General features: G+C 39.2%; 5 protein-coding genes across 5 annotated transcripts; 1 reads left to right on the top strand and 4 right to left on the bottom strand.

Annotated features, from left to right (window-relative positions):
• The first annotated feature begins 67 nt into the window (after positions 1-67).
• On the top strand, positions 68-1670 carry LOC148723936 (histamine H2 receptor-like). The gene has a single exon (XM_088733677.1). It carries the CDS (start codon positions 538-540, stop codon positions 1573-1575), a length of 1038 nt encoding a protein of 345 aa, XP_088589803.1. The 5' UTR covers positions 68-537; the 3' UTR covers positions 1576-1670.
• Positions 1671-3244: 1574 nt separating this feature from the next.
• Positions 3245-4205, bottom strand: LOC148723935 (uncharacterized). Its single transcript, XM_088732109.1, has 2 exons — positions 3820-4205; positions 3245-3729 (listed from the first exon to the last, which is right to left on the bottom strand). Exons 1-2 carry the CDS (start codon positions 4062-4064, stop codon positions 3468-3470), a joined length of 507 nt encoding a protein of 168 aa, XP_088588235.1. The 5' UTR covers positions 4065-4205; the 3' UTR covers positions 3245-3467.
• A 4808-nt stretch (positions 4206-9013) lies between these two features.
• On the bottom strand, positions 9014-11868 carry LOC111347118 (52 kDa repressor of the inhibitor of the protein kinase). Its single transcript, XM_022954376.2, has one exon. The coding sequence runs from the start codon at positions 11505-11507 to the stop codon at positions 9213-9215; it is 2295 nt and encodes a 764-aa protein (XP_022810111.2). The 5' UTR covers positions 11508-11868; the 3' UTR covers positions 9014-9212.
• An 850-nt stretch (positions 11869-12718) lies between these two features.
• Positions 12719-14036, bottom strand: LOC148723934 (beta-1 adrenergic receptor-like). The gene has a single exon (XM_088733554.1). It carries the CDS (start codon positions 13898-13900, stop codon positions 12932-12934), a length of 969 nt encoding a protein of 322 aa, XP_088589680.1. The 5' UTR covers positions 13901-14036; the 3' UTR covers positions 12719-12931.
• Positions 14037-17400: 3364 nt separating this feature from the next.
• Positions 17401-18865, bottom strand: LOC148723933 (beta-2 adrenergic receptor-like). The gene has a single exon (XM_088733572.1). It carries the CDS (start codon positions 18778-18780, stop codon positions 17830-17832), a length of 951 nt encoding a protein of 316 aa, XP_088589698.1. The 5' UTR covers positions 18781-18865; the 3' UTR covers positions 17401-17829.
• Positions 18866-23657: the final 4792 nt, after the last annotated feature.

Below are 23657 nucleotides of genomic sequence, written 5' to 3'. Positions count from 1 at the left end.
AACATTTAGCGTCAAATTTACCCGCTAACTCGGTGGGAATCAATGCTGTCACTTTTGTGATTAGAAAGAAACTCCATTTAACTGTTAACCAGGAGTTGTTAGTGTTATGAGGATTCCAATTGAGAGTTTCCTGACAGACATCCTGTTTCTAGTTAAAAAACACCTGCATGTCAAGGGAAACTTTTCTGTTAATTTTGGTTCTAAATTTTCCACAAAATCACTTAAATCGTAGCGATGACTCTTTCATCGATAATGAGAGACAGAGAAGGATTAAGACATTGCCAAAGATTAGAAACATTTCCTGGAAATAGTTGTTTTCGTCGTCTTTTTTTATCTCTGTCACCACTTCGGAAACTTTTAAAGATCAATAGGACGCGCCTGTAAATAAGAAAGGATATTGGATGACAGGGATATGATAATTCATCCAAACACTTAAGCTTCAGAAAGATCTGTTTGGTTTGCAGAGAGGACAGGAAAATTTCAAGCATTTCTGAAGCTTAATTTCTCTCTTCTGCTGTCGCTTTCCACCATCTAACCATGAATGATAGCGACCCAAACGTTCAGCTTAGCAGTGCAGCGTCCATCGTTCTATCACTGTGGCTCTCCTTGTCTGGTATTGCAGCCGTAGCTGGAAATGCAGTTGTGTTGTGGCTATTCAACAAAAATGAGTCTCTACGAACGATTTCCAACCGTTTCTTGGCCTCTTTATCCGTAGCTGACCTTTTCGTTGGGTTGGTGATAGTCCCTGCTTGGGTCATTTTCACATGGTGGTTAACATTTCACATTGTTGTTAACTTCTTTTTAGAATTTTTGTGGATTCACACAACCGTCACCACTACTTTCAACATATGTTGTGTTTCAATCGACCGATTTATCGCTATTCGGTTTCCTTTTCATTATCAAGACATTGTAACCAAGAAAAGATGCTACACGGTGATAATTTTGGTGTGGTTATTTTCACTGGGTCTTCCTTTCTCGATGTTGTCAGTACATGGCGAGCAAAGCATTAATGTCTCAGTGCTGTGGATTTCTGTGGCATCTATAACATTTGCTGTTCCAGTACTTGTAGTCTCGTGTTCCTATATTTTTATTTTCAAATCGGCAAAAAAACAATTTCAAAGAATATCAGCAGGAGAAAATTCCACAATATCCAACGGCAATTCCAGAGTTTCTACAACTCAAAATTTTAAAGCTATAAAAACAGTCGGTTTTGTTTTAGGTGCTTGTATTATCGCATGGATGCCTAGTTTTGTTGTTCTGTTTGTTGATTGCTATTATACCGTGATAAATGACTGGGATAAAGTTAATAGATTATATTTTATTGTGTGGCCTTGGGTTGAGGCAATCGCTTTTACCTCATCAGCAATCAATCCATTTATATATTACTTTCGAAATAAAGAGTTCCGCCAAGCCTTTCGCCGTAGCTTTCGCTGGTTACCCAGTGAACACAGCAAGGAAAGCACAAGAACAACCGGGCTGAATTCAACTCGAAGCTCAATGGTACGAAATGGTGTGAGTTCTGGAGATGTAGGGAATAAACATCTGAGCCCCGAGGACATCTTAGGGGAAAAATGACTCTGCCATTGATTGATGAAATGGACTGCAACTTTGGTTTGTGCTTTAATAACAAATTTTATAATAATAGTGTGTTATATCTAATAAAAAAATGGTCTTTGCAACAATCCTTAGTTCGAAAGTCTCTTGATATGTACTACACCCTCCACACATTGCCTAAATTCTATGATTTGCTTTTGGAATTACTCAGTTGCCTTATATGGAGATGTTAATAAAATGATGTAGAGCAGGTTGTACTCTTCTCTATAAATGGCATCAGTTGATGTGGTGATGTCAGGTTATTTGGTGTCAACTTAGTGATCCCGGCTGGGATGATCAGGTCAAATCTATTATTGCAGCTTGCTGATAGAAGCTGGTTCAGCCGGAAGAAGGCCTAAGCAGTTTTGCATTTATCTCTAAATCATTGTAGATTTCCTAAAAATACTTATTACACAATATTCGTATTTTTGACGATATTGAGTGCCTTAACAGAGTACAAAAATATCTTCCCCTTTTTTCTGAATGGTTCTCACCAGATACTTTTATTTATGCTAATGTAAATCACACATTCACAGCAAAATGACAATTAAGTGTATATGACATGAAATTTTTTTTTTCTTTTCTGCTAGTTCGATATATATAACAAACGGTTCGAGAGTTAAAAATCGTTGAAAATAATTATAAACACATAGTTTTCGTTAAACTACGCGCTAAGTTGGCTTAAAATTTGTCCCCTCGAACGCGCGGCCAAAAGGTCACGTGAACTTAACCTGTGACGTCAGGTTGTTTGACTCTCATTAGACCACTTTCATAAATGGCTGCCGGATTAAAATTCTTTTGCTTACATATAAATTTGCCAGGGTGACCTCGTTCTCCAGTACAAAATTCAAAAGAATACATTATCTCAAGCGAGGCCACTCGGGCAAATTTAATATTAATCCGGCACCCATTTATGAAAATGGTCTATGGCGGAAAAGAAGAGGCCAGTACGGAAAGGTGGACGTTATTGTGTGGCTGGGGCGCCCAACAATAGAAGCTGTACGAATACCAGCTACACACCGGGTATTTCGATGCACCAGTTTCCTGTAAATCCAACAGTGAGAGCCCAATGGGTGAAATTCGTGCAGCGGCACCGAGTTGATTTCGGCGAACCTGTTGCCAAACATGCCTCGTTTTGTTCGGCTCACTTTGAGCAAAGTTGTTACGAGGGCAGCTTGGCATTTTCGCTGGACGGTATGACGCAAGTAAAACGGAACAAAGTTCTTATCAAGGGCTCTGTTCCAACAAGACATGCAGTTCTACCAGAAGGTCCTGAAGTTCTGACAGATCGCAAAAGGCGACAGGTAAGCGTTTTCTCATGATCTCCGATCATTGACATTAACATGTGTAAGCTTTTCTGATGTAAATAACCTATTCTGTGGTGAGTTTATAAAATTTTTGGAAGCATTGTGTAAAATGTCCGTATCTAATTGCGGTTTTGCCGTGCTGAAAGCAAACTGAACTGCTAAAACCTATACCTTAGTGAATCATCATCATGTTCACTGGAGTTTTGAGTATTGATTTATACAAGCTTCGTGATCGTTTCGAATCCTATATATAATCTTAGCAAAAGCAAGGGTGTCTTATGCTCGATATATTTTATCAACCAGGATAACCAATTGATAATGAACTGCAGAGCATTTCTCAAGCTTACATTTTCCGACAAGCTACTTTGCAAGCAATCTTATTAGTACCTGTTTTATGTTAGGTGAGTGCATGAGATAAAAGTCCAAGTAAATGCCAAATCTAACTTGGTCAACTTTTATAGCTTGAGATGCCTTAATTTACCCTGATTTATCTGAAGCTTAATGCTTTATGCCCACCAAAGTGATTATGCTAGTTTAAACATTGTATGTTTTCATTTCTGTTTTTTACTAAAAATGTACTGACTCGTTTTCTGACATTCCACCTCGGCGACGGTAAGTCCCTCCATCTTGGTTTCTCAACAAGGGAGCCACTTGGAGAAGACCTGCGCGGTTCGTAATCGCATGGTAGTCCTCGTGTTGTGTGATGCATTTTATCCGTTCAATGGAACCATCAAAAACCATCTTTGCAGATGAATTTGTTACCTCTCTGCAACATCGAAACTCCAGGGAACCAACTAACGTCCCGGTATTACATTGCTCGCAGCGACACCTGAAGAAGACAGCAAAAATGAATTGTTGTCGAACAAAGATTTGCTATAAGTATATATACAAGGAATTTTAAAGGACCAGTTTTACTAACCAGGAATCTACGTCTACAGTTCTCTCGTATCTAGCCTCCAGAGTTGACGGGGTAAGTCCATCAACATCGGTTTCTTCGCTCGAAACGCCAGTTTCTTCGTCGTTCTCGTCCGCGAGCGGCTCATCTTGATATGGAGCTATCACACCAGTGATAACTCCCCATTCCTCTTCAGAACTGTCGCTTATTCCACAATCCATACTCTCTATAGAGTCAGACGACTCAATACTCTCGGAATCGCTGGACATTTCGAAGCGTGAAACGATAGAATTAAGCGAGTAATCACAGCGTGTTACAAGGAAAACACTGATATTTGTTGACCTTGCCAATCAAAGGATCAAACAACCTGACGTCACGAGTCCAATTCTCGCCCCAGTCTCCGGGAACAATTTTACACATAAATTTGGCATGTTTCGGGGGCTAAAAATCGACCAAAAAATTTGTTTCATTAATTTTAAAATCTCAAACCGTTTATTATACACATGGAACTAGCTATCAACGAAAAAAAAAATTTCGTGTCATATACACTTTAAACGTTTTAAGAACCTTTTTCACGCTAATCTCACAATTGGTCACACTCGTGGACAGGCTCAGGGGGCCCATATTTGAAGTAAACGAGACCGATTTCAAGTTTGCTGCTGCATATTAAAGTTAGTAGCTAGCCTAATTTCAACTGATGAAGAAATGTGTTGAGTCTCGAATTAAAAGTTGATCTTAAAATAGTCGGTAATTTAGTACATGCTGCGAAAAATACGCAAGTTGAGCAAACTCAAATGGGAGGGGGGGTGTTCACGGCATCTTAGACGACTGCTTTGCAAAAAAAAAAAACAAAACAAAACAAAAATACGTAAATGAATGAAGCCTCCCATTTATTCCAAATTTTCAAGCGTTAATGAACCCAATGGGTCGTATTTTCGATACATCATCAGTCTAAATCTTACTTGATTGGAACCTAGGCTTATAAGGCCTCTCAAGAATAAAATAGAATTCTCCGGTAACTGTTTTTGTATCCATTCAAGAAAAGAAGTTGTTACATGTTAGTCCGTTAATTTTATTGTCCGTGGTGCGCTGAAGAATCACTTAGTACGATATCTGAGGTTGTATAACTGGGCTATGACAAGGAAATCTTCGATTAGAAGGTTTTAAGGAGGACTTTTATGGCAATTGTTGAAAAAAAAACACAGTCGACTTCGTGCCATCTGGTTTCTGCCGCGCTAAAACGGAAAAATTTGTATACGTCTTAGCCAACTTGCACCAAACTGGTAGCCCATATTCATCTTGTTCTTTTAAGAAAATGACTGGTCAAACTATAATAGATACCGTATTTATCCGTGTATAAGTCGACCCCGTGTATAAGTCGACCTCCCCCCCCCCCATTTTCAAGGTCAAAAATCGGATTTTTCATAATTTCTGGTTAAGAGAAATTCAGACCGATAGAAATTTCCCAAATGGCTGATCTCTTATATTTAAGAATGTATTGAAAACACGGTGAATTAAAAAGACCGAAGAGCAAAATGTAACTGTGTGCTGTTTTGTTTACATCACCACGACTCATTATTTAAGCATATACGAGCACTTCGATTTACTGGAGAAGCAATTTACCATGTTTTGTAAAACGCTTTGAAAATGAAATCTTCATGCATCTAAATAACCTTTTGAAAGGAGATTTAGTAGACCGAAGGAACACCGAAGAGCTTCGAAGGATAGCTCGATGAAAACAGTGCCATCTTAGAAACTACACACAACACGCGCGTAACAAATAAGACCGCGCGCGTAAACAGCATTTGCCAAGTTACTAAGTTACTGTAATCGTTCGATGAAAACGAAAACTGCACCGAAAACAGTAGACTGCTTTGTAGCCATTTCCGGGGTCGTCACTCCAGGCGAATAACTCCCCCAGATTATTCGCCTGGCGTAACGACGCCGGAAATGGCTGCAGTGCAGTCTACCGAAACAGCAGCGAAGCTGTAAGGAAAAATGTCTGCTCTACGGATCAGAAGATACAATAGAAATCAGACCCACTAGGTTTCTGTGTAACCCACGTCGTAAAGTTTATTATTTCAAACTTTTTCGTCGATGAAGAACGCGCTGAAAACTGACGAAACTCGAACACAATTAGAACTGGTTTCGTGAACTCGGTTTTCCTAATGGACTTCGGGCAAATGTTATGCTAATTTATTGGATTGCTTGAGTCAGGTCTTTGTCTATGATCCATGTATAAGTCGAGGGTGATTTTTTGGGCTGATTTTTCGGTCATAAAGGGTCGACTTTTTCACGGATAAATTCGGTAAATACAACCGTGTATTTAGACGTGATCAAGAACCCAATACCAAAAGCTACTGAAACGTCTCGAAGAAAGGGCAGAAAACTGAAGGAATTTGTTTATCAGCGTATTCGTCCACGCATACCGATGTCCTCTTGGCCACGTGGTTATGTGAAGGTTAGAAGAGTTACATTATACTGCCTCCCGGTTAGCTCAATTGGTTAGAGCGCCGAATTGTGTTGTGCGGGAGGTCGAGAGTTCGAGCTAGCCCCGGCCGGACCAATACTCATGGCCTTAAAATAACTGAGGAAAATTTGCTACCTTTCTATAATAACAAGAAATGGATAGATATTCTAGTCTTCTCGGATAAGGACGAATAAACCGTAGGCCCTGTCTCCTGCAGGGTTAGGGGTAGGAGACGTGGATGGGTAGGGTGGGATGGGTGGGTGTTACACAGAGTGAATGTTACACTAGCTAAGTTGCTGAACTGGGCTACCCTGTATAAATATTCGTATATACATACATACAAAGAATATATGTAAGCTTCATACGAAGAGGATAAGATTAAATATTGTTACAAAACATGATAAGAAGTATTTCTTGAATTGTTTAGTGTGGATATATCAGAGGATAATGAAATTGAAGTATAAAGCAAGGTGGTTTTTATCAATGTTTTCTTGTAATAGACCCTTGTGTCTTTATAACAGTCAGACACACGCATCAAACTATTGTAAATTTCAGCTGAGTTCAGATGTTGAGAAAAATCCTGGTCCTACTCCAATGTACATTGACTCTTGCCGCAGAACAATAATGACATCATATAGCCAAGCTAATGAATTGATATTTGGACAAACTTCAGGGCAACAATGTGTTGCAATGAGTTTATGCTCTTTGATTTACAATAACAAACAAGGAATTAATTCTGCTAACGATCTCGTGTCAATAATGAGCATTGGAAATCAGTTGTATTCATGTTTGTCTCAATTAGCTAGACAATCATTTTTTAATGCAGACAGAATTACCCACACTTTTAAATGTCTTAGAGACTGATTATGAACTTCAATACAGTGAGAGCTATACTGGTACTATTCATCAAGACACGACAATGGAAGGATATCAGTACTGTACCTCCTTAGATAGAGCCTTTCAATCACTTATATCTGAAAATTTCAACAATTTTGTCGTGACAATAGGATGTACTGCAGGTGTCATCTATTGTAAAGGCAATTTGGGCTTCAAAATATTCGATTCTCGTGCAAAGGATATTTATGGTAGAAACCATCCTCGAGGTACATGTGTGCTGCTTGAAGTATCATAACTGAATGGCTTAGCACATTATTTTCAGAGTATACATAACGTTAACAATGATATATTTAAGTTAAAAGGGGTTAAAATTAAAAAAGTTCAAAATAGCACCCTTTCTCAGAGTCATGCCTGTGAAACCAGAAAGTTCAATGTGAGTTGTGCTGTTGCTGTCTATTCACTCTGTTACTCTGTAATGAAATAATGTAGTTGTTGGAATGCAAACACCTTATCTGATGTTATTCAGTATGGCAAAAGAATATGTGAAAATTCATCTTTGAACAAGTACCGACATAATATGACATAACTCATTTGATATAGCAGGTTTCGCTTGATATTTCCCGATAAAAGCTTCACTCGTAAAGAACCGCTCGTAAATTGATCTCTCGTAAAGTTCGAGGAACGACCCGTTCCCAAATCGCTCCACAAGTTTTAGTGCGGTTCTACCTCGAACGGTATGTGATTTTGTATAGACATTGGGCGTAATAGCCATCGAATTTCTTTCGGGTGCATCAAGCAAGGAATTGTCCACGAAGGCAGCCATTGCTTTCTTGCTTTAAACCATGTGCTCTAGGGTTCATTCTACGTATGCGCTTACATTTTACGCATGCGCTGTAGTGGAACTGCGTGTTGTGACTGAACGAAAAAAAAGAACAACAAACAAACAAACAAACAACACCGAATTTAAACCTTGGGAAAAACAGGAAGGGAAAAAAAGGAAACCTCTGGGCTCTAGGGATATATCAAAACGGAACAGGACTCTGCTGCTAGTAATAGATGATGTTGAAACGGATTGCTGCTTGAGTACATTTGGAATTTGATTAAAAACAACTAAAAACTTTCAGTCTTGGTAACGATGTCAGGGGTGGATCCAGGATTTTACATGAGTGATTTGCACCAACCTAACTAGGGGGGTTTGGGGGCATGCTCCCCACGAAAATTTAAAATTCAGTGGCCTCATATATTTTTAGAAATAACAAATTCAAAAGATGCATACCTCTATATTCGTCGATAAGCCGAGATATTGCAGGCACAAGTTCGAAGTTCGTCGTGGACTTTATCTATGTAGTGGCTTCCCCAAAGGAGCGGTTTGTTGTTTTCGACGCGTAGTAAAACGGCTTACTGTTCGTCCTCATTGCCGGCGTCGAATTTTTCATATATCTTATCCTCATCCGCCAGTCCTGCAGTTTCTTCTGAGTGGATTGCTCCACCCTCGGTGCCGTCTGGAGTGTTGGAGTTTCTGTAGGTTTTAACCCTCAGAGTCCTAGCCACGCACATATGCGTGGAAAATTACTAGCCCCCAAGCTTTGCTCGTATCTCTCGTTCTGAGCGAGATTGGGCCTAGATATTTTTCAAAATGGCGGACGAAATCTAAATTTCGCATTTGAATGTAAAAAATTGTAGTTTTTCGATCAATTTCGCAATAAATTTTCAAAAATTTTCAAACACGTGTGAGATCAGTTAGCTTTTTAAAAATGGCGGCCGCTTCGGATCAAAATAATGCTCTTCTTGCTCAGAATTCGGTGCAAATCGAGTTTGTTGACGAAGATGATTTGCCTCTTGCCAATATTATGGAACACAGAGAGTCTGACGAAGATTTAGATGAAACCCTCATAAAATTCAAGGTTAAAATCTCTTTTCGCTAGTTTATTTCCATCAAGCCTGGCCGCTTCGGAATCAAGTGTTTTACTCTTGCTGAGGCTAGTTCTGGCTATGGACTTGTAAGCAAAGTATATACTGGGAAAGAAAATGGTGTGGTTTATAGCCAGGATCGGCTTATAACTTACAAGTACTCTAGAAACATTAGTGACTGTCTGGTACAAAAATTAAATTATTCATTTAAAATATTTTCCATTCTCATTCGTCTAGGATGTAAATTAGCAAATAAATCTATAATTTGTTCAAGGTCTAATTTCATTTCTCTGTGGGTATACATCAATGCCAAGCCATTCAGTCTATCCTGGACCATTGCATTTCTCAAATAGGTCTTCAGATTTCGGAGGGTTGAGATGGATCTTTCACAAGATGCAGATGAAATAGGAATGGTTATCAGGATTTGAAGTATTGTATACACATTCACATAAGCACCCTTGTCAATTTGTTCTAGGGTGGTAGCTATACTGTCAGGGATCTCTTCTCTTCTATCATTTTTGCTCTTCCACATTCTTTCCCACAACATAAGCTCTGCTGCTAAACCTGCATAATTAGGAAGATCTTGTCTGTAATGGTTACAAAATTCTCTAACATTATCCTTCCAAATGGGGTCAGTAGCCAACAAAATAGAAGGAATCACTGAAAATCCTTTATAGCACACAAAAACATCATCTTCAAATCTGCTGTTCAGTTGCATGAGAGCATGGTTAAGGAAGTCTGTTGTCAGATTGATCCTGTAATAGTATTCTGGGGTTGGGGCTGGCGCATTGTTTCTATGAACTTGCCTTTGATTTATCCTGGGCATGCTTGGCTGCACTGAAACAAGTCTTGCTAGAGTAACAGCTTCTTCATAGAGAGCATGGTGTCTAGTATCAATGTCAGTTTGCATGTCCCTTAGGACTGACTTCAACAGAACAATTTCCTCTTTTGCTTTAAGAAGATCCATTGCTTTCTTTTGCAGCCTAACAGTGAGTGGTCTGGTTAAGTCTAAAATGTGTCTCACAATAACAAGGGTAACAATAAAGGGAAATGTGATTGCATTAATTAGGGCTTGCGCATCATTTCTGCTGTTATGATTCCAGTTCCCACACCCAGGAGCATTTCTGTTCATGGAAATGTCTTCAAGGGTAGCCACAACTGGATGAAGAAGCTCCACGATTCGGTCCATACCATCAAGGCGCTCGATCCACCTTGTTTTACACACATTTACCAAAACAAAGTGGTTGGCAGCAGGAATCAGTGCTCCAATCTTGCTGATCAAATGCTGCTGTCGCTTGGGGGAATTGTCAAAAAATTCAGAGATTTTTCTTACAACATCCATCATGTTTCTAACAAGTGGTAATTGGCATGTGTCAGCAACACACAAGTTAAGCCTATGGTTCATACAGTGAACATATATAGCCTTGTCATGTTGAGCCCTAATAAGTGATGAAGCTCCATTCAAGCGCCCAGACATATTGCCAGCACCATCATAGCATTGGCCACGACAGTCATTCATAGATAGTCCTAAATCAGTTACAGCACTAATTATCAAATCTTTGATAGCTGCTCCTGTTGTTCCATCCTCACAAAGGTAGAATCCCACAAATTCTTCTCTGACTGTTTTGGTCGAATCAAGAAATCTGATCACCACAGAAAGATTTTCTTTATTTGATATGTCAGCTGCTTCGTCAGACATAATACTGAAATATTTGCTATCCCTAATTTCCTGTGACAAATTATTCACAATGATAGCACCCACAGTTGCAATCATTTCATTTTGAATTGTTTTAGAAATATATGTCGCATTTCTGGGTGCAGTTTCCAGGTGATGTTGCAGTGTTTGGTCGCCGCTTTCCATTCGAAATTCTAACAGTGCCTGGAAATTACCGCAAAGATTGGCATTGCCTGGATCATCATCTCGTCTACCTCTGAGGGCTACGTTGTTTTTTCCGCAGAAAATTATTGTTTTGAAAAGGGATTTAAGAATTTCGCGATTTCTATTGATTTGCTGTTGAAGTAAGTTGTTGATCTGCTGATTGATTGGAACCGCTTCTCTTCTAATGTTTTTCAAAAAATTCTCCATGGCAATCACTGCAAAATTATGCATCTCACATTTTCCGCTCGAGTGTTTGGTAAAACGTGAAACGGCGGACGTCCAAAGTGTGAGTGGAGACTTGTACAATTTGTCTAGTTTATTTGCATTTCGCCCACACTGGACTCCAAACAAAACACACGGTAAACAAAATACGCCATCGAGATATTTAGAGTATGCTAGCCAGGGAAATCTTTTCAGCCAGCTCCACACAAAATGACGGTTAGAATTCGAACATTCTACGGACGCTGGAAAGTCAAATAGCTCACCTGGTTTCCACACATTCTCTATGAACTTGAGCTTGTTCTGGTCTGAATATGAGCTGATTTCCTTGAAAACCAAGCCAATATCGTACTGAGAACAGTCCTCCTTCAAGCAAACTGGATCGCCTCGAACCATGATAGTTTATAAATGAAAATTCCCCGTCTTTCTCCCTAAGAAGTTAACTATGAAGTCTAATCGGAACAAGAACACGAAGGAACTCTGGGGGAGAGGGTTCCCTTTATATACGATTGTCAGTAGTTTCTACGGTAGTTTGCTGCCCAGATAGCCAATCACAACCGAGTTTGAGTAGTTCGCAAGACAATATGAGTGTTTCTAGCCAATCGAAGTGGGTTTTGAGTGATTTTTAGCCTCAATTGAGTCCCACCCCCTGTGTAAAAGTTTTCTCCGGTCGATCCTACGAATTTTTTCGCGTTGTTCTTGAAAGTATCGATTAAGAACGAAAGCGTACGAACAGAGACGACTCAGCGAACTTGCTGGGGAGGGACTGTCTGGCACTCTCTTCTTTATTTCATTTCATAACTTTAAAGAAACAATAAAACAAGAAGGATAATTGATTTCTTGAATACATTAAAGAGCCTGAGAAATAACAAATGCAGGTTTGGAAACATTTGAGTGATTTCTGGAAATCACTTGAACTACTCTGGATCCACCCCTGGATGTTTACCTCTTGTCTCTGGGTAATTCGTTTTATACTCTCACATTCCTTAAATTTTATGAATTTCTTTAGCAGTGCCCCAGTTACTCAGTTGCTCTGTATGGAGTCGACCTTTAGAAGATTATATTTAAGAAGAATGCAAACAAGTGCGTTGAGAAAAGTCAGTCGCACCGACGGATTACACAAACATTCAGTTTGTCACGCGAGGCGATATGTTAGGGCGATTTATCGTCGTGACAAGTCGTAACGACGTATTGCTCGGCGTGTCCTGGTCTGTAAAACATTTAATTTTGTTTCACCACGTTCTCTTTGCATTCGCCTTCTATCGGCTCTGTATAAGGTTTCTATTATCCAGGATGTGGACCTAAGCACTTTATTCTAGCCAACATTAACATAATTACAAAAGCTTGTCATCCTTACTCGAAAAAAAAAAAAAAAAAGAAAAGAAAATCAAAAAACGCAAGTTTGAAAATGGATATTTACGATACTCCCAAGATTATAGAAATGATGAATGTTCTTTAATTTCTTTTCTTAATTTTGTAGATCGAAACAATTTAAACTTTCCTTATATAAGAGTTTTCTCCATACATCTTGCCGGATTTATTGTCAGAACATAATAACAACTATTTGACCAGGGCTAAATTACCTGTCCTGAAAAAATTGTCTGATATGACAGAAGAGAAGTCTTTTTATTGTTTTCTCTTAACATTTACTACGAAACATAATTACGTTATACAAGCTTAGGAAGTAAGGCTTCCGTTTCATCCGCCATTAACTGTTTATGCGGTGGAACAAGTTTAAAAATTACGCGAGAGTACTTTTTCGCCAGAGTTATATTAGCCTCCTTAGTTGCCAAGTTGTCATGCGTGCGAGTCCCAGTGTTTCATACCATCTGGTTTCGCTCTCGCTGTGCGCCATGGTCTGCTGCATTTTGTTCATAAACACAGGGCAGCCAACGGAAGGTGCGACGAAAGGCTCGGCGAAAGTCGCTATTTCGGAAGTAATAGATAAATGGGTTAATCGCTGATGAAGTAAAAGCGATTGCCTCAACCCAAGGCCCTTCTTGATATAGAATTTTACACTTATTAAACATCCGATTTGCATTAATATTATAAAACTTAACCAACACCAGAACTAAAGTGGGAATCCATGTGATGATGCAAGCACCTAAAACAAAACCTACTGTTTTAATAGCTTTAAAATTTTGTATAGTGCGAACTCTTATATTTTCACCAGAGTCAGGAAGTGGATTGGCTACCAAACTGGCTCTCCTGAATTGTTTTCTGGCCAATTTGAAAACGAATATATAGCAAAAGGAGACCACAAATAATGAACCTATAAACGCACTACATACAAGGCACAGAGGTAGTGGTCGTCTATCTTTTTTTTTTGTCACTATCAACATCGACCAAGGAAGACTCAGTGAAATAAACCACACCAAAATAATGACCGCAATGCATCTTCTTTTACTTAAAATGTCCTGATACCGGAGAGGAAAGCAAATCGCAATAAAACGGTCGATTGAAACACAGCACGAGTTCAAAGCAGTGGCTGCAGTTGTGTGAACCCACAACACTGATCTGATAGTAAACAAAGGGCTTCGAAGTGGTGGCTGAATCCAACATCTGATAGCAATCCAAACAGGATCTATAACAAGGCCAACAAAAGCGTCCGCCACGGATAACGAGGGTAAAAAGCGGTTGGAAATTGTTCGTAAAGACTCGTTTTTGTAGAACAGCCACAACACAACGACATTTCCAATGACAGCGGCTACACCAGACAAGGAGAACCATACTGATAGAACGATGGATGCTGCACTGCTGAGATGTTGGTCTATGCAGTTACCTTTCATGTTAAGTTGGTGTAAAGCAACAACACAAGTTGACAAAATAAATTTGGAAACCGTATGAAATTTTCAATTACCTGCCCTCTTCAGGGAACAGATGTTAATGACTGTTGCTGAGGATGCTTCTTCGTCATTTTTTATGCATGCAATTATTCACAATTTTTCTCTGAATATACAGCTTATTGACAGGCACATTTAATTTATTTTTGCGGCATCTGTTTGAGGAAAGGTACTTGTGACATTAAAAAGATCTCAAAGTTTTTTAAAAATATGCTATGAAACTTAAATTTTGTGTTATCCGTGTCCAGTCCATCAATGTAAAAGTTGTTATATCTAACTTAAATTTTGTGTTATCCGTGTCCAGTCCATCAATGTAAAAGTTGTTATATCTAAGTCTATCGGCAGAAGTTTAATAAAAATCAACAAACGTTTCCCATCGATAGGTAGCTGCTTTATTGACGAGAATTGCACAAAACAACAGTGACTAAGAGTTTTTAAAACGCTTTAAGAACCTTTTTCACGCTAATCTCATAATTCGTCACACTCGTGTACAGACTCAGGGGGCCCATATTTGAATCTAACTAAACCAAGTGTCAAGTTTGTTGCGGCATATTAAAGTTAGTAGCGTAATTTAAATGAAGAAATGTGTTGAGTTTCGAATTGAAAGTTGATTTTAAAATAGTCGGTAATGTACTACTTGCTGCTAATAATACGCAAGTTAAGCAAACTCATATCGGGTGTGGGGGTGGGGGAAAGGGTTTCACGATATTTTCGACGACTGCTTTGTTAAAAAAAATACGTAAATAAATAAAGCCTCTCATTCATCTCAAACTTTCAAGCGTTGACGAACTCAATGGGTGGTTTTTTCGATACATCATCAGTCTAAATTTTACTTGATTGGAACTTAGGCCTATCAGGCCTCTAAAGAATACTAAAGAATTTTCCGGTAAACTGTCTCCATGCAAGGAAGAAGTCGTTACATGTTAGTCTGTTAGTTTTATGGACCGTGACGCGCGAAAGAATCGATTATCGCCATACATGAGGTTGTGTAACTAGGCTCTGACGAGGAAGTCTTCGATTAGAGAGGTTTTAAGGAAGAATTTTATGGCAATCGGTAAAAAGAAAATAGACTTCGTACCATCTGGTTTCTGCCGCTTGTTCTCTAAAACACAAAAATTTGCATAGTTATGTCTTAGCCGACTTGCACCAAACTGGCAGCTCACATTCATCTTGTTCGTTCAAGAATATAAATGGTTAAACTCTAATAGATGATCTCCAGTATTGTTACAACCGTATTTATTTTCATTTCCAGGCCAAAAATATCCCTGAAATAGTTAAAATCTAGAATGAGTCACGTTTCCTTGAGGAACCTGATGAGCACCGTTTGCTGTCCCCAGAACTTCGACATTCATACATGCTTTTATTTGCATTAATTTTTCCACTGACTGAATGGGAATCAAATTCATGCTTTCGGAGCCATGAATGTGACCACTTACGTGATTCGCGTGAACTCCTTTAACTTTTAACCAGGAGCCGTTAAAAATGTTATCCAAATTAAAAGCATTCTCATAGAGGTCCTACCACTTATCAACAAAACCTCATCATGGTTTTTTATGTTTTACAAATTAATCGTCGCAGTAACTCTTTTTAATCGATAATAAGAAGCAGAGGAGGATTAGGACATTAATTAAGACCAGGAACGTGTAATTATTTTCATCCGATCTCTATCATCTCTCTATCAGTTAGACACGTCTGTCAATGAACAGTACATCATCTTTCAAAAGATATGATAATTCATTCAAAAATATTCAGTTTCGGAAAAATTTGTTTGGTTTGTAGAGAGGACAGGAAAATGTCAAGCATTCGCTAAGCTTATTTTCTTTCTTCTGCTGTTGCTTTCCACCATCTTACCAAGAATGATAGCGACTCAGTGGCTCAGCCCAGCGCTGCAGCGTCCATCGTTCTGTCACTTTGGCTCTACCATTGATGGACGATGTTGGGCTGCAACTTTAGTTTGTCCATTTTTTTGTAAAAATATAGATTTGAAATCTGATAAAAAAATCCTCTTAGCACTGATTCTAAATTTTTCTCTCTCTCGGTAATACGTGTTATGTCCTCACATCCATTATATTTTATGAGTTTCTATGGCAGTTGCCCAGTTCCCTAATGTGGAAGCAACTTATACTAAATGGTTTGTAAAAAAATAATGCAGACCAGGTCTTCTCTTTTTCTAGAAATTGTTTTAAGCAAATTTCCTTTTGGAACTGAGGACGTCCGTTGATATCAGGTTTTAAGCATCGACTCAGCGATCTCCTTTGGGGTGGTCAGGTCAATTTCACAGCGTAATGATAGTTCTTTTTGAGTAGTGGCAAGGTTCACTTGTTATGTCCGAGAAACCTCCGGGAAAAGTTGTCAACAGAGATCGGAGTCAAGAGGTACGGAAATTCTTAATTCATTTTTCAGATTAATCCTTTGAATCAAAGCATCTAGGTTGTCGAGAGTGCAAGAGTGCATGCCATGCCGACTGGGAAGTATCAGTATTTCATACTGTGAGAACTGCAAGGGATACCTAGATCACTCGGATACGGATGGCCCCTCCTCTTCAAAATGCAGGTTGAACAATTGAGGTCGAGTAACCTCCTTTTCCCCTTTTATATTGCAACTACATGATTATGCATATATCTGTACCCTGGGAAATGCTAAAATATTCTTTAAGAGAAGGGATACCCATTACATTTTGGATGTGGGTATCCCCTCGTGTTTTAAACTATGAGCGCACAAATCCTAGCATAGGCAGCCCAGGCGTACTGTGTGTGATTTTGGGATCTAAAGGTCATTAATGGGAATATCTAAGATATTAAGGTTGAATTTTAAGCGTGAGTGTGTACCGTCAAAGAAGGAAAGTTATAGAAAAGATAGGGAAAATTAGATAAAAGATACTAAACGCGATGAATATGAAGTGGTCAGTCTCCTTAATTGCCTTTATTCTGTAGTTGTGGTTGTTTTAACGCTCTTTTTGGTGACTTTCGACTTTCTTTGCTCCCGTGTTGTGCTACTAAATATATTATACTTAAGGCTGGTCAGTTACATTAAAAGCTTGTTGAACTTCGCAAAATTGTTTGGCTTTTAAAAAATTTCGAAATAAAGAATTTTGCCTTGCCTATCGCTTGTTGCCCTGTGGACACAGCAAGGAAAGTACAAGAAAAACCAGGCTGGACCTAGCAGCTGGCAGAATACTTTATGGCACGAAATGATGTGAGATCTGAAGATTTCGCGATTAGAGAGACTGAGCTCTAAGGATATAACAAAAGGGAACAGGACTCTGTTAGCTTTAGAAGATGATAAACAGGTGTGCGTTGAGAAAATTCAGTCGCACCGATGGATTCCGAGCTCGTTACTCAAGGCGATATGTTAGGGCGACTTATCGCCGTGGCAAGTCGTACCGACGTACTTCTTGGCGTGTCCTGACCTTTAACAGTTTAATTTTGTTTCACCACGATCTCGTGGCATTCGCCTTCTATCGGCTCTGTATAAAGTCTCTATTTTCGAGGATGGAGATCTAAGCACTTTATTGATAATTAATAATATTAATTTAATATTTATATTGCGCAAATTAACATGTGGATATGATCAAATGCGCATCACAACACTTTTCAGGGGACTTAGGCCCGACTGCATCAGCAGTTTACAAACAATCGAAGGAAACTTATTTGAAAGAGGTATTATTATTCTTTTTCTTTACATTTACTACGAAACATAGCTACGTCATACAGGCTTATAAATTCCTTTAAGGCTTCCGTTTGAACATTAACTGTTTATGAGGACAACAGGTTTGAAATTATGCGAGAGTACTTTTTCGCCAGGATTTTCCTCAGAGTTTATGTTATATTAGCCTCCTTAGTTGCCAAGTTGCCACGCCTACAAATCCCAACGTTTCACACCATTTGGTTTCGCTCTGGATGTGCACTATGGTATGATGCATTTAGATCATGAACACAGGGCAGCCAACGGAAGGTGCGGCGAAAGGCTCGGCGAAAGTCGCTATTTCTGAAGTAATAGATCAATGGGTTAATCGCTGATGAAGTACATGCGATTGCATCAGTCCAAGGTGCTGCAACAGACAAGATTTGCTTTACTTCGCATATCCGTCCTGCTTTTTCATTTAAATATATCATCAAAAACATAATTAAACTTGGAATCCATGTGATGATACAAGCGCCTAAAACAAAACCGACTGTTTTGACAGCTTTAAAATTTTGCCTAGTACTAACTCTTATATTTTCATCAGAGTCAGGAAGTGGAGTGGCTGCCAAAACTCTCCTGAATTGTTTTCTGGCTAATTTGAAAATGAACATGTAGCAAAAGGAGACCACTATTAGTGGGCCTACAAATACTATGCATAGAACTAGTTCCAATCCACCTTCTTTTATGAACAGCATCGACAAAGGAAGACTCAGTGAAATAAACCACACCAAAAGAATGACCGCAGTGCATCTTCTTTTACTTAAAATGTCCTGATACCGGAAAGGAAACTGAATTGCAATAAAACGGTCGATTGAAACACAGCACGAGTTCAAAGCAGTGGCTGCGGAAGTGTGAACCCACATTGCGAAACTTATCTCAGACAAAGGGCTTCGAGGTGGTGGCTGAATCCAACAGCTGATAGCAATCCAAACAGGATCTATAACAAGGCCGACAAAAGCGTCCCCCACAGATAACGAGGCTAAAAAGCGGTTGGAAATTGTTCGTAAAGACTCGTTTTTGTAGAACAGCCATAACACAACGACATTTCCAGTGACAGCGGCTATACCAGACAAGGAGAACCACACTGATAGAACGATGGATGCTGCACTGCTGAGATGTTGGTCTGTGCAGTTACCTGTCATGCTAAGTTGGTGTAAAGTAACAACAGAAGTTGCGAAATAAGTTCGGAAACCGTATGAAATTTTCAACTGGCTGCCCTCGTTAGGGAACAGATGTTACTGACTGTTGCTGAGATACTTCTTCCGTTTTTATGCATGCAATTATTCACAATTTTTCTCTGAATATGCAATTGTTGACAGGCTAGCAAACCTAATTTTCTTGCGGCGTCTGTTTGAGGAAAGGTACTTGTGACATTAAAAAGATCTCAAAGTTTTTTGAAAATGTGCTATGAAACTTAAATTTTGTTTTATCGGTCTCCAGTCCATAGATGTAGATATAGTTATATCTCAGTCTATCGGAAGAAGATTAATAAAAATGAATAAACGTTTCCCCTCGATTGGCAGCTGCTATCTTGACAAGAAGTGCAAAAAATAACAATGTCATTGTTATTAAAACGTTTTATGAACCTTTTTCATGCTAATCTAACAGTTGGTCACACTCGTGGACAGACTCAGGGGGCCCTTATTTGAATTTAACTAAACCGAATGTCAAGTTTGTTGCCGCATATGAAAGTTTGTAGCCTTATTCAAATCAATAAATGTGTTGAGTTGCGAATTAAAAGTTGATCTTAAAATAGTCGGTAATTAATACATACTGCGAATGATACGCAAGTCAAACGAACTCAAATGTGGGGGGGGGGGAGGGGGGTATCGCGGCATTTTAGACAGCTGCTTTATTCAAAAAAATACGTAAATAAAAAGTCTCTTATTCGTTTCAATTTTTCCAGCCTTAGTGATTTCAATGGGTCGTTTTTTCGACACATCATCAGCCTAAATTTTACTTGAGTGGAACTTAAGCCTTTCTGGCCTCTCAAGAATACAATAGAATTTTCCGGTAAATTATTTGTCTCCATTCAAGAGAGAAGTCGTGACATGTTAGTCTGTTAGTTTTATGGTCCGTTACGCACTGAAGAATCGTTCAGCACGATACCTGAGGTTGCGTAACTGGGCTCTGACGAGGAAATGTTCGATTAGAGAGCTAAGGAAGACGTTTATGGTAACTGGTGAAAAAAATCTGTTTTCTGCCACTTGTTCGCTAAGAGGCAAAAATTTGCATAAGCCTTAGCCGACTTGCGTCAAACTGGTAGCTAACTTTCATCTTGTTTCGTTTAACAAAATAAATGATCAAACGCTAATAGATAATCTTCAGTATTGTTACAACCGTATTTTTTTTTTTAGTTTCAAGCTCAAAATATCCCTGACATAATTCAAATTTTGGATGCACTTAAGTTTCCGTGTTGAACCCGATGAGCACCCTTTTGTTGTCTTCAGAACTTAGCTCATTCACAGTCATTATTTCAACATTTATGCATGCCTTTATTTGCTTTCGTCATTCACGGTATCCAACAGAAAATGAATTTAAAATTGATATGCATGCCTAGTGTAATGCGACCAGTTAAAGCAACGAAAGATAAAACAAAAGCTTAAATAAAATTTTATGGTAAAGCAACATGCAGAGAGGAAATAACTCATATATTTTTTTTATATTTGGTCAATCATAAAGACCTCCAGTGAACTTGGCGACTCCTTGCTTTGCGTCGATCCATTGTGGAGAAACACAAGGAGAAACGCATACAACATTTGTTAAGGTAGTATGAATAGTCTCATTAGTCGGTAAGTGTGTTTAAATCTAGATGCTAATATTTAATTAAACTTGATAATGGCTGATAGTTTCGAAAGAAACTGTTTGGGGCTGCGTCGGTGGGAGTAACGAAATAATTGGAATATATCAACAAAGTTGAAATGGTAAATTGGCCACCGTAACGATTACAAAAGCTGACGTTTCGAGCGTTAGCCCTTCGTCGCTTCGTCGCGTCAGCCCTTCGTTAGCCCTTCGTCGCTTCGTCGCATTAGCCCTTCGTTAGCCCTTCGTCGCTCCGACGAAGGGCTAACGCTCGAAACGTCAGCTTTTGTAATCGTTACGGTGGCTAATTTACCATTTCAACTTTGTTGATATATCCAAATTATTGAATTAAACTTGCTTGTGATTGCACGCTTTATCATTTCTGAGTAACATTTAGTAAAAGTAATAGAGGACTTTTCTCCGCATTTAGATGAGGCTAGGTGACCTAGCCTCGTCTAAAAACTCGGGTGGTCGGGGGGATTCAAGAAAGGTATGCGCACCTTTTGTCAATTGTTGACTTTATAACTCAATCAAATTCTCCTAACCTTCCCCTTGTTAAGATGAGGCTCTGCAAAGCCGGAAAAAACCTCTCATGAAAGTTGTAGTGATAAGATTGTTCAAAGGTATTGGGATCTTTCAACTGAGAAGTATTCGGAACAAGAGCCTCTCTTAAACTTCTATCGATCGATTCATTAATCATTCATTAATCATTGGTATTTATCAACTCGTTTTATTCTTTATTTTTTTTACGTACTATTCACTTGTCATTTATTCATTTATCTAGTTACTTATTTGAATTACTGAATAAAAAAAGTATTTCTGTTGAGGGAAAGTAGTTTACGACAAAAGGTTTTATATTTAGTATTGAAAGCTTTTTCTTCTAACAATTGCCGTGTAATGTTGCGCTTAGGATTGCCAAAGCCTGAATTAGAGCGCTGGATTGTGTTGTTCGGAAGGTCGAGGGTTCGAGCTTCGGCCGGACCAATACTCATGGTCTTATACTAACTGAGGAGAATTTGCTACCTTTCTATAATATCAAGAAATGGATAAACATTCTAGTCTTAAATTCCCACGCACGAGATCACTGTGTGGTGGATGTCCTCCCCTAGGGTGGGATGGGTGGGAGAATGGCCCTGAAAAGCCCTATGGAGAGTGGTCAATTAACCTATGTATGTATGTATGTATGTATGTATGTAGGTAGGTAGGTAGGTAGGTAGGTTGGTAGGTTAGTCTTTGAAAAAATTTATTCGTGCTTATTTATTCCAAATTGCACTCGAAATCATGTGATTACCTATACATAACTGCATCTCATCTTTTCCACTGTTTTCGACCGGAACTCGTTCAGTTAGAAGTTTCTGTCATTAAGATAGATAGATACTTTATTATAAACACCTTGCAGCCATAGGCTGAATTACGGAATATTTACAAATACAGATGATAAAAAAAGGAGGTATAAAATATTACAACTTCGTCGTTAAGAAAGAAGGAAAATTATCTACATCTTATAAATATGGCTAAAAATAAAACTGTTCTTCAAGCGCTCGGTTTTGCATATGGGGAGAGTGAAATCACTTTTGCGCCTCAGTGCGTATCTACAACTTTTCCTTTGGGGGAGGAGGCTGTGGGGTGGGGTTACGGACTATCTCGTCAAACAGATTGGTTGAAATTTTTACCCTCCTCTCGTGAAGTTTCGGTAGGCTAGCTGTTTCTAGTGCTACACTATATGGCAGGTCAGGATAGATGACTCTGAGTGCTCTTCTTTGGATCCATTCCAAAATCTTCGCTGATTTAGTTTGGTAGAGAAAGGTGGAATACAGGACTTGCGTATTCCAAGACGGGCCTAATACATGTCACATATAATTGCACAAGTTCGCTTGGTATAACTCCGGATCTCTTTAGTTGTCTCAAAAAGTAGAGACGAGAGGAACATTTTCCAGTTAGTTCAGAGGTGTGCATGTTCCACTTTAAATCGTGGCTAATGGTCACGCCTAGCAATTTGGCACTGGTGACTAATTCAAGGGGTTTGCCATTTAGGACTAGGGGTTCAAAATCATAGTTGCTGTTAGAGAATCCAATTCGTAGTTCTTTGCACTTAGCCTCATTCAGTTGGAATCCATCGATATTCGCTTGTCTTGAGAGGTCGTCCACTGCTTCTTGGAGTTTGCTCTCACTGCCCTTAGTAACTATTTCGGAACAAGATGTGTCGTCCACGTATTTCCACAAGTCAGCTGAGGTGTCCAAATCGTTAATCATGATGAGAAATAACCAGGGACCTAATTTTGTTCCCTGGGGGACCCCGGATGGTACAGAGCGCCATTCAGAGTGACAATCTTGAGCAAGTTTAACTCTTTGTTACTGGTCCATCAAAAAGTCAACAATCCAGCTTTTGGTTTGACTCGGAATATCATATGTTGCTAGGTTTTGAACGAGAACACTATGGTCGATAAGGTCAAAAGCCTTACGGAAGTCAAGTAGAGCTACTCTTGCCGTGGCACCATTTCCGTCGGTGTTAACAAGCCAATTATGCATCATGTTGACCAGAGCATGTGTGGTAGACGATTTGGGAATAGATCCGAATTGGCGAGGGTCCATACTTTGTAACACAGCTGGTTTAACATATTTCTCAACAATGTGGTCTTCAGCGAGTTTGGACAAGATAGGCGTGAGAGAAATGGGACGGAGGTGCTTGTTAATATCATTAATGGGCGTTTGTTTTGGGACCAGGGACTACATCAGCCTCTTTCCATGAAGGCGGAAGGCGGGATTCGTGGAACGAGTAGTTAAGGATCACAGAGACTGGTCCCGCCAAGAGATCGGCGTTTTCTTTTAATGACCATACCGGGATGTCGTCTGGCACTTGTGCTTTGGAGGGGTTGAGTGCGGACAGTTTCATGAAGGTTGAAAACTCCGATATCGTATTTACGGCATGACTTTCGTTGTTGGTTTATGGTGGATCAAAAGGATTATGGGTAAGAGGTTCAAAACTCTGCATTGGAGTCAGGAACGCTGAATTGATGTAATTCGCCAGATAACCCGGTTATTAAACAATAAAATCTGTTGCTTTGTAGTGAGGACGGGAAATTTCAATCATTTTCCATGCTTACTTTCTTTCTTCTGCTGTTACTGTCCACCATCTCACAATGAACGACAGCGACCCAAACGTTCAGCTCAGCAGTGAAGCGGTCTTCTTTTTATCACCTTGGCTCTTCTTGTGTGG

Source organism: Stylophora pistillata, chromosome 9 (genome assembly GCF_964205215.1).
Source record: "Stylophora pistillata chromosome 9, jaStyPist1.2, whole genome shotgun sequence".
Taxonomy (NCBI): Eukaryota; Metazoa; Cnidaria; class Anthozoa; order Scleractinia; family Pocilloporidae; genus Stylophora; species Stylophora pistillata.
This window is presented reverse-complemented; position numbering and strand designations above follow the sequence as displayed.